This window comes from Galeopterus variegatus, unplaced genomic scaffold, assembly GCF_000696425.1.
Source record: "Galeopterus variegatus unplaced genomic scaffold, G_variegatus-3.0.2 Scaffold5942, whole genome shotgun sequence".
NCBI classification, from domain to species: domain Eukaryota; kingdom Metazoa; phylum Chordata; class Mammalia; order Dermoptera; family Cynocephalidae; genus Galeopterus; species Galeopterus variegatus.
In genome coordinates, this window is record NW_007732053.1 from 47,396 (window position 1) to 59,123 (window position 11,728).

The 11,728-nt window shown below is 40.7% G+C and overlaps 1 protein-coding gene across 1 annotated transcript in view; it reads right to left on the bottom strand.

The window, feature by feature from the left end:
• Positions 1–11,365, bottom strand: part of SLC35F4 (solute carrier family 35, member F4) — a 29,905-nt gene extending 18,540 nt beyond the window's left edge. Inside the window, 5 exon segments of the mRNA XM_008590239.1 lie at positions 3,662–3,959; positions 8,123–8,308; positions 11,152–11,217; positions 11,220–11,332; positions 11,334–11,365. Of these exon segments, the coding sequence (XP_008588461.1) occupies positions 3,662–3,959; positions 8,123–8,308; positions 11,152–11,217; positions 11,220–11,332; positions 11,334–11,365 (695 nt within the window).
• Between the last annotated feature and the right edge of the window lie 363 nt (positions 11,366–11,728).

Here is an 11,728-nt window from a genome sequence, read left to right on the forward strand (position 1 = left end):
CGACAAGGACTCAGGCTCAGGCAGTACAGCTGTAAATATCAGGGCTCTTAGTGAGTTGCTGCCAAGCAGCTGAGAATGCTGGGAGATGTAGGTCAGCGATTCCAAGAAGGTTAAAAACACACATCGCACCCATAAAGACTTGTACAGAAACTCATTTACTTTCATGTAGGAGACAACCAAAAAGGCAGGGTTTTCATAAAATGAAAATGAGATTTCCCAAAGGCAAATTTTAATTCGAAAGGGACAGAATGTCAGTGACAGGATTAAATAACCTGAAAGCAAAGCCTTCTGTAAAGTAACCAGAAGTCAGATGTGCTCACACCTAGGAAAAGCAGTAGTCTCTCTAAAGACTGAGAGCCATCAGGATACTCTGAATCTCCACCACACATAGAAACAAGTGGCAGTTTTCATAGAGCATTCTGGGCACAAAGATCATATTCTGTATTTACAGGGGAATCTGCTCCATGAGAAGTTGCCACGTGTAGCTGGAGTTGAGAGTGGTGGGTTAATCCTGTTATCTCCCACTACTAAATGCCTTTTGAAATACATATTTATTAAGAACCACAACAAAACCTATTTCTTTTTCTTTTTTTTTTTTTTGTGACCGGTAAGGGGATTGGCAACCCTTGGCTCGGGGTCGCCCGCACCGCGCTCAGCCAGTGAGCGCACCAGCCATCCCTATATAGGATCCGAACCCGCGGCGAGAGCGCCGCTAGTGCTCCCAGCGCTGCACTCTCTGAGTGAGCCACGGGGTCGGCCCAAAACCTATTTCTGATTAAAGCATTTCTTTTTCTTACCACTGGCCCTAGCTGGTGATGGTTCTTTTTATCGGCAGCCCACCAACGTGCTGCACTGAATGCTCTCAAGCAAAGACTCTGGAGGCAGGTGAGGGAACACTCAGTCCCACAGGGAAGAGCAGTGGATGTGTAGGGTCAGGAAGAGCCCCGCCTGCAAAGTGGCCAGGGAAACACTGCTGCCTGGCAGGAACTGCTCTCACCTGGCTCTACCGCCCCCAGGTGTTCTTTCCCTCATCGTTCCCCTTTCTTTCCCCTTCTCCTCTCACTGCCACCCTTCTCTCATTTGTCACTGCTGTTACAGGAATTAAAAATGCCCTCCATCCAAATGCCAGGTCACTTGTGTAAAACCTCATGCTGTCTAAGCATTAAATGCTAAGAAATGTGAAAATGCAAAATAAAAATGGGTTTTTAAGGAGAAGCAAGTAACAGTGAATTTCTCTTTGGGATGATGAAATCCAAATTTCTGGACAAGAGGCAATATAGGTGGCAAAGCTTGGAATGAAGCTTAGAAGTTGGGGGACACTAATAATTTAATCATACTTGTTATTATATCAGCAGCTATTAGTTATTGAACCCTTTCTGCATATCAAATAATGTCTTAAGCACATTTTATAGGTGCCTGACATTGGCAAATATATCTTTGCTCTAATTTCATGCTTTCTAGGGATTTTTTCCCCCTAAGAAACCACCCTTATTAAAACTTTGGTATATAATTTTTTCTTCCTAAATTTCAAATTCGCCTGAGGCAAGTGAATTCTCCTGGTATTATATAAATAGAATGACTGAATCATCAAAAACTACGTTCACATGGACAACCCTTACCATCTAGACTTGATACTTCATTGAAAATTCTTTTGATGTTAGTGATAAGAAAACATGAAATGCTTTCATACAATTCAAGAGAAAATAGTCAGAGGTTCTGGCACTAAGGGACACATTCTGTTTCCAGTCTTATACACTAACTCTATTTTTCCCTTGTTCAGCCATGAGAGCTTTGGGAAGAACTTCTTGGCAGATGGTGTTAATGAGTCCACAGGGAAAAAAAGATCAAGGATCTAAGAATCTTCTGACGGTGTTTACCTCTCATATGATGGGGGCCACTGGATGATATTCCCTTCAAAGACAGCGTTTCTGTTTGACAATAAAAGCTCTGATTCAATTTCAGAAATTATCAACTGCACTTTACCCACACTAACAGGTGGGGCATCGTGTCAAATCACAGATTCGCTAAGTTCAGAGGTGGTCTGACCTGAGGGATGTGGAGAAGATGAAGATCATTCCCCAAACAACATTTCTGTCAGCAGCGGCCTTTTGTTGTAAATGTGTTATCTTACATCAAACCAACCTGGCTTGCTTTAGCATGTTCTTGAGGTACTACTTACACTAAACTTTTTGTTGTTTTTATCAAAGTGTGTGTCTAAACCATAGGAGCATTCCAGTAGAACACACAATCTAGGTACACACAGGGACAATTTCAAACAGGGACAATTTTAGTCTGGTAATCATGTTTCCCTGAAATCGTTTATTAAATACTGTCATTTAAAAAAACTTAGGCCCCAAGATCATGTCTATTTTGATGCAAATCAAATACAAAATATCTTTAGTAATCGCAAACAGATATAGGACTTTGTTCTTTCCCCCAAACCAGAAAACATTTATTCTCTTTAACTTTTTTTTCTTTAATTATAATTGAGTTTTCATGGACTCACATAGAAAATCAGCTCATGGTGTGACTTTAATTTTCCCAAGCACTTCCAGGTCGGTGATAAAAATGGAAGTTGAAGATAGACCTTTCACCGTTTGTTTAGGTGTTAAGAATAGTCTTATGCACCAATTGTAATAGTTACTTCTTCTTTTCATTAGGCATAGGAGCAAGAAAGACAAGTTATTCCAGCTCCTGCAAGACAAGCTTATTGTCATTCTGCTGAGGAGCAATGCGCTGGTGCGAGAACTGTCACTTTCCCTTCTGCCATCCACTGAGGTCCCTGACTACTGTTTTCTCTCAATACTGTTTCTCACAATAACTCATGGAAGTTATTCCTTGGCTCTGGACTTTTCCTTTTCAAGAAGCTGTCCGCTAGCAAAGGAACTTTGAACAAAATGCTGCATTTGCCTTCCTTGGGTGCTGTGCAGGGCTGGATGACATTGTCTCTGTCAGCTGCCTGTGCCCTCCAAGAGGGAGCTACAGAAACTAGGGTTAGCACAGAGCAACCAACAGAACCACAGGATGCCAACGAAACCCAGCCGCCACTGTTCATGGCTAGTGAGCAAATAGGCAGGGCCCCATGTGCTCCTAGACAGCAGAGAGTGGTATCTTTTAAAGTTTCCCAGGGCCAGGCCTCTCATTGCATGAAATCAGGTCATCTCATCTGCTTGGGCACCACAGTGCTGGGAATATTGGGTAAATCTTTATGTAACCATTAGTCTTATTAACAAAGTTTTTTTCTGGATTGTGACACTAGGATATTCTTTTAAAGCATGACTTTCAGAAACAGATTTGGATTTAAATATGAGTTCCATTATTTGTTAAGTGTGGGACCTTGCCTAAGTCATGTAACCTTTCTGAACCTGCTTCCTCTTGTGTTGAAATGGGGATAATAAACACCACCTTAAAAGATGGATGTTAGCATCAATAATGATTCAATAGATAAGATATATAATCAGCACAGTGCCTGGCACATTGCACGTAACTTTTTTTTTAGGGGACACTGATTCTGCTTCCTAATTTTCATTACCAACCTTAGATCCTGCTTCTTCACATTCCCCAAGAGGACTCAACTCATATTTCTAAGAGAAAAAATATGCATATTTTCCTGAAATATATTTTCAAACATTTCTTATTGACCATTGAACATGAAACCTACCTGAACTTTTTCATTGGAGATTGCTTTTCTTGAGCAGTGACCAGATGACCAGAATAATAGACTGGGAAAAACATAATGTTCCAGTTTGTTGAAAACCAAGTCATGAAAAATGGACAGTAGAAGTTCTTATAAGTAATTTTTACAATCTGTGTGGTTCCAACCCAAGACGATGACACTGACAAGATGATCAAGAGTCCCCAGATGGCCTTCAGAACCATGGAGGCGCAGGACAAGCAGCGAGCCTTGATTCTGTTTTCTTGGCTGCTATTCTCAGGGTGAGTCTGTGTCCCATCATCCCCTGGAAACAGGAAAGGAATACAAAATTGTGGAAATCAGGTTATAATATAGGAATCAAATGTATCAGTTCCTTCAAAACCACCAGTGGTTTTCTTTTCTACCACCATTTGAAGAAACTGATAACTCTCTGGGACTTCTGCTCTGCAGGGTACGGTATGTATCTGGCCCCCCATCCAGTCCACGAGGATGCTTGTGAATTTGGTGGATGCTGTGCTGTTCTCCAGTGTGCCCCACCTCCTTCCTTGAGTATTACACATGTCAGCCCCAAAGACCTTGGCCTTGACCATGTGACCTGCTTTGTCTAATCAAATATGAGCATATGTGAGGTGTGTCACCTCCCAGCAGAAGCTATAAGAGGCATCACAAGGTTCCACCAGCTCTTGCTCTTCCCCTCTGTCACCAAAATGGAAAATCCCAAATAGAAGTTACTCTTTCAATCTACGTGGGTGAATGAGCAGAACCTAGCCAAAGCCACCCTGAATCTGCCAACATGAAAAGTGAGGAGAAGTAAATATTTGTTTTTATATTTCACTGAGATTTTTTAAAATTGCAGTACAGATCACTATTAAATTGACAAGCAATGTGTCCTCAGAACAGAGCAAGTCCTGACTACACAAAGTCCTTTCCCATCTCAAAGCAAATTATTATTTAATGTATTTCTGAGAGCACAGTGAGTTCTCCTTTGTATTTTTACATCTACCAAGAAAATTTAGCAGTAACTTTTTTCACATAAAAACAGCCAAAGCTTTCTGAGAGTGACAATTATAAAGGGCTTTTCCCCTGAGAGAGAAAATAAATTCAATAGAATGAATTCATGTACCTATCAGGAATTTAAATAGGAGCAGAGGTCAGCCTGAGTCCCTGAGCTGAGATTCCAGATGTTAGAATCCTGGGGTACAGGAGGCAGAGTGGTCTGCAAGATTCTCTTGTGTCTTTGGGCACTTTCCTTAAGCACAAGGTCTGTGCTGGGGCTGAGAAAGTGGTGCAGCCCAAAGATTGCCAGTGGCAGTGGATGGGGCTTCTCACTTTGCCTCTCCAGAACCTGCTGGCTGTCCTGCTGAATGTGTCCCTACTGCTGAATATACCAGTTGTGACCGTCCCACTGTGTTCAAAACCTTTAGCCAGCTAAGGCTTTCTGATATGATCTTTTGGAGTGAGGGGAAGCAAGCCTTGAAAGTGAATTCTTCATTGGGAAATATAAACCAAGTAAGTATGGACATAGCACTTACTGCATGACTTCTAGGTCTTATGAACAGTACCAGATTCTCAAGGCCTAGGGCTCCAGAAGATAAAAACTGGCATTCTTTTATTCATTTATTCAGCAAAATCTTATGGAAACTCCACCAGGAGCTACTTAGTTAGTTGGGTCTCAGGGGTTCAAAGATAGAAGACTTGAGTTCATAGTTTACTGGAAAGCCAGAAAATATACCCAACACAGTGTGATAAGGGCCAACTCTGACAGATACAAGGCCATATGGAGGCAGAGTATAAGCACTTGTTAAGAAGTGGGGTGGGAAATAATTAGAAACTTCATGGCGCAGTGACATTGAGATGAGACTGGAAGTGTGTCAGCCAGCTCCCTCGACTGCACAGATGATACCTGCTTTTGATAACAGTTCTGCAAATTTCCTCTATGACCATATGGCTTATGCAGAATAGAAGGAAAAAACTAAGATGAATAAGAGGACAGAATGCGAGACTAGTGCTGGAGGCCGGGAAAGGAGCACAAACCAACCCTATTATCATTTCTTCTTTACAGAGGAAAAAACTGAGACTTGTGTTAAGGGTTGTCCAAGGCTGAACTGAAGTCAGCATGACTCTAGGGTTTAACCCTTGCTCTGAATACTCAATATTTCTAGGCTTTCAGCCTCTAGCTTTCCATTCAAGCACTGGAAGTTTCAGAATGGTTGGAGAAAAAGTTCTGTTTCCTGGCAGTCTTGAATGAGATTTAAGTGATACTTAAAGGACATATGTATCCTACTACACTTCCTATCTCATTCTCAGGGACTATCTCATAAAGGAGGAATGATCCTACAAAGATCCTACTCCTTTGAGGCTGCCTTCATCGTCACCTTCTTCGAAGACTGCTTCTGTATCACCATGATACCACGGACAGGACTTTTGATGACACCACCAATAGTCATCTAAATCCTTCCATGGTATTATTGACTTCTTCTTCTGTTAACTAGACTAATTGTTTGCCAATTTAAAATTTTACAATAGGGTATCCAGAGCTCTCTTATTTTTCTGACCAATTTTAACATTATTTTCTATAGTCTTGCTTAGGTTTATAGTTTTGTATACATTATTAAAATTGGTTTACCAGGAATTCCACATTTCTATGAACCTTTATTGGAGTTATACAAATTGATGGTAGAGGCCATTGGAATTTGGAAGCATGAATTCAAGTCCTAGCCCTGCCATCGTATGGCCCTGAGTACATGTTTAATTCCAGTCTTAGCTTCTTTATCGGTCAAACAGTGATAATATCTATCTCATGGGATTCATTTTGAGGCTAAGGACCATAATATCCATGAAAGCATGGTGAGCTTCTCTTCAAATTATTTTCCTTTTTTCTCTTCTCTTTGGTACACTGGAATATCCCCCAAGTGCTACTAATCATCACAGAAAGAGTACATTATGTTCCAGGTGATCTTTAATGGTATGGTCTTTGAAACTTGTGATCTGTGTATGATAGATGGGGCACGTCTTTATTAACCAGCATATTTAATTAACTAGAACATTCTGTTTTGTAAGCAACTGGGATAATAGGAATATTACTGCAATTTATTAAAGCCAATTAAAACTTTCTGAAGATTTAAGATGTCATTTTCTTCACTTTTTAAAAAAGGGTTTTAGCCTTGGGGTTCATGTAGTTGCTGAGATACCATTTCAAAATGCTGTCTATTTTTGAAAAACATATTTTCACATGTAAAAAAGTCCATTCTCAAATTAATATGACCCTATAAGAGGCTTTCACATCTTCTCTATTCCTTCGTTTACCCTCTACCCCTAATTGAATCCTTTGAGTTGCCATTTTTCTTCTTTTTTTAAAGCCAGTTTTCTCAAAGTTCTGGGGTCTTGTTTGTTTTGTTTCTTTACAACATAGTTATTTTGGATGGCATGTTTTTGTTGTTTTTGCTGTTGTTGTTACTGTTTTTAAGGATGAAAGAGATTTTAGTATGTTGCCAGCCAAGCTGAAGGAACAAATGGAGAGAGACACATCAAAAACGCAGGTGGAAGAGATGTCGAGGAGGTGGTCATGGATACAGGTAGAGGAGCGAACATCAGAAAGGCAGGGAGACACACAAGCCAGAGGTGATCCCACAACAGTGGTAATTGGCAAACAAAAGCAAGGAGACATTTAGAGGTAGAGAGGAAAGCTCTTGTCAGTGTACAAGAAGAAGGTGGAAGTATGGTCATACGATGAGAGGAAGTGAATATGAACTTGGGGCTTGAGAACATTCTCCGGGGAGGGCAATAAGATGTCCACCACCAATAAGCAGCATTACCAGACAGCAGCCTCGTGTGGACCCAGCTGCATTTAAAAATGATAAATTTGCTGGGAAACTCATGGGCCTATTTATGGAATTTAGCAATTTTTAGTAACCCAGGAGTTGGAGAATGGTAAGTTGGAAAGGCTAAAGGTCTTGAATGATCAGAAGATGCTGATCAGGGAGGCAAGTGAAGACTCCTGCAGGAAGTGTAAAATTGGGAAAGCTAGCGGGCTCTCAGGACGGGCAATCTTGATGAGGACGAAAGCAGGTTCTGTGATTTTATTGGTGTTTTTATTCTTGTCAGAATGGGTACAGTGTGCTACTACTGAGTCCCAGGGCTGAGATAAAAGATGCTGGGTTTTGACACTTTAAAGATGAGAAAATTAGCTACCTTGCAAACTTTACCAGAAGTCATTTTCTAACCATGTGTTAGGCTCTTCAGTTGTAGGTTTCTGTGTCCATTTCCCTGCTGCACTGTACACCGCTAACAGATTGCATCTAAGTGTTTCCCTTCTTCCTCCTCCTCCTACTTGATAAGCCTTCCCCACACCCCCTCGTAAGAGTCCATGTAACATCTCTGCATTCTGTGCTAATGGGGAGTGCTTTTGTGGCTGCTTAGAAAGGTTACCAACATGTACTGTTATTTAAGAGGAGGTCACCCACATACCTGATCTGTTCTGTCTCTCAACTCTATGTCCACAAACTCCAGAGGATCCTCGGCTCTGAAGTTCAAGAATAGGAGCAGAAGAATCTTCGGTGATAGATAGAGGGGACAGTTGTCTACTGATGCCACTGTGTGAACTGGGGCAGTTGGCTCCTGGTTTACATCGAGCGACTGATGATCTGGAGGTACCTGTGAAGACAGAGTCCACACCAGTTTAAGGACTTCCCGGAGGAAGCAGATGTTAAATGCCTTGGCAGCAACAATCACAGTCCTGATGAGCTCATTTGAAATTCTCCTAAAAAGAAAATGCTATATAGGCAGGGTCTGTGTCTCTAAGACAAAGAATTTTTTTTTAGATAAATTCATTAACTAGAAATGAATGTTAGGCGATAATGTTTGGGTTGATACTTGTGTTCTGAATTAAAACTGTTCACACAGTCAAATAGTTTACAGCAAGGAAAGCAGAGCGCTATGTTAGGTCTCCACCCTGTTCTTCCTCAGGCTGACTGTCCAATTCTAACCGCCAATAGTGTGGCCTATCAAATCGACTATACACTTGTCCACCAGGTTGATCACTAAAATCCAATTTCATTCTGTCTTCTCAATCACCTCCAGCCCCCCTCCACTGTTATAGATGAAAACCCAGACTTCAGGATCCTCCACAGGCCAGGCCACCTCCTATTCTGATTAATGTTGCCTGAATCCCCAACCCAGGGTCAGCTTCATGGGCCTGCAACCAGTGCAGTCACAGGGCACTGTGCTCAGGAGGACTCACTCCCTCATCCCTCACCGTCCCACCCAAGTGGTACACTTGTCAACATTAAGAGATTAACATTGGAACATTAGTATTGGATTCTATTAGTTTCATCACTAATGTTTTTATTCTATTCCAGGATCCCATTCAGAATCCCACATTATGGACAGTCATCATGTCTCCTTATCCACCTGTGATCTATGACAGTTTTTAGTCTTTTCTCGTTTTTCATAACCTTGACAGTTCTGAGGAGTGCTGTTGAAGCATTTTGTAGAGTGTCCCCCAAGTTGGGTTTGCCAGATGTTTTTTTCTCATAGTTCTATCAGGGTCATGGGTTTTGGGGAAGAATGCGGCAGAAGTGAAGTATCCTTCTCATCATAAAATGTCAGTCATTATATGCTACTACTATGACTTATTACTGATGACGTTAACTGTGATCACCAGGCCAAAGTAGTGTTTACCAGGTTTCTACACTGTCTTTTTTCCCTTTCCATACTCTATTCTTTGGTAGCCAGTCACTAAGTCCAGCTCACACTCTGGGGTGGAGAACGGGGAGTGTTAAAATCCACCTTCTGGAGGGGGAGTGTCTACATATGTTATTTGGAATTCTTCTGTAAAGAAAATTTGTCTCTTTTTCTGCCCTTTATTTATTCAGTAATTTATATGTATTAGTATAGACTCATGAATATTTATATCATACTTTGGGTTATGATCAAACCTTCATTGTTTATCTTTTTGCTCAAATTATTCCAACTAGAGCCATGGAGAGCTCTTTCAGATTGGCTTCTGAGTTCCTCTGACATGTCCTCATTCTTTTGTTTTTTGAGCTCTTTCATACTTCCTGACACATTCCTAGAATCAATCATTTCTCCAAGGATCCCTATTTGCTTGGAATGGTATTTAGAAACCAGTATCTAGTTGTGGGTGTGCTCAGGGTTATTGGGGTACTCCTGAATCTTGGCCCTTTCAGTTGTCAGAGATAGAAAATATGTGTATGTCCACTCATGTCTATGTACATATCCATAATTATTTCTGTATCTATCTATCCTACACTCTTCTTATGGTTTCTAAGAACCAAGTAAAATATTCTATACACAGAGTGACCTCAAACAATACTTGTTGACTCTGGTAAGGATCAACTGGGGTGATTAGATATAAAGTACCAGAATCAATGTAGACACTGATGGACGTTAGCTGTAAGACAGGTAGAGTGCTCTGACCACTCAGAGCATCTGTGTTTGCTCTTCTGTGTGCACTGATGCAGGCAGAGAATGTAGGTTATAATTCTCTCTGGGTCATGGAGGCTGTCTTTATGTGGTGCTTCTGAGATGGGAGAATAGAGGCGGAAAATATCAAATGAAAAATAAAATCTTGAAATATCAATGGCATCCTGGCTTTAACTTGGTTTTCAATTCATCATGTTATGTACTAGGTGAGTACTCACTTGAAACAATCAAATCAGAACCCTAAGAAGCAGTAGTTCCCAGAAAAAAACAGAGAGCTCGAGTTCCTGAACCATCAAGAATCAGCAAAAACCAAGAACCTCCAACAAGAACTGAGCAGAACAATGTAAACTTATATGAAAGTGTTCGTTCCACAGTCTAGGCCTCTCAATTCATGACAAAACTTGTTTTCTTTTCTCTTTTTCTTTTTTCCCTTTCAATCTTGGGAAAAATAAGTAGAGTATATAAAAATGTAGTTAGCTGTACCATCTATTATTAAGTGTCTCAAGTTGGCCTAATTAAAATGTATCATTTAATCTTGGATTTAAAAAAATAAAATGTGTATAGCTTACTCAAAAGGTCAACTGAAACATTATGTACTGATTACTATGTGTAGTGGATTGAATCACATCCCCCCAAAATTTACTGAAGCTTGAATTGTGTCCCCCAAGTTTTATGTATTAGAAACTTAGTCCCCACTGTGACTGTTAAGAAGGTGGGAAATCCTATTATGGTAATTGAAAGGTGGAGCCTGGAAGAGGTGATTAGATTGTAGGACTGTGCTGTAGTGAATGGATTAAAAATGGTGTCAGGGTCATGGTTCTGAGGGCTTTAAAAGAAGAGGAGAAGAGAGTCTGTCTCTCTCTCTGCACTCTCTGCTCTGCCATTGTCACAATGTAATACCCTGTCATTGCTGTCAACACCACCAAGACTTTTCACCAGATGTGTTTCAGGTTTCATTCTGTGATCACTTGGCAATTGTAGGTGGAAAGGAGGAAGTCTAGAAATATGCTGGGCAGCAAGTTGAGATGAGATTGAGATAAAATACCGGCTACAGTTATCTAAAAAAGTTGGTAGCTGTGTGTAGCTAGCAAGTGTTGAATTTGTAAGGCACGCCAGTATTTATCTTGCTTCCTCATTTTCACTGAAATATTAGGCCCCAGCTTTTGTATCTCCTGTTTCTTGTGTGATAAACCTCAAAACCCATTTACTGCTGCCAGCTGCCTCCCACTGGGGTTTGTGGAAGGGACTAGAGAGTAGTTCAGCCATGGGAAACATTTTAATCATTGTCCTAAAAAGGCTAACTTTAAACTTCAGATCCAAGCCTAGAGGCACATTCAGGGCTTGGGCCATAAAGTAGTTATCTCCATCCTGGAAAAGAAGACACTGTTCTGTCCTATATGATTTTGTATCATTCAATTAATATGAAGGCAGTCACAACAAATATAGGTATTCAGAATGCCACCTGAAATGCAGTCAAGGATCATAAATAAATCATATCTATTTTATATTTTATATGCCACAGGGAGTGCCTGGGTGGAAGCAGAGATTATAAATTCAGTTAGTGAACAGTGTTCAGACTTTAACAGGTACTGAGGGTACCCTGTATTGGGAGTGATGGGTTGGATGTCT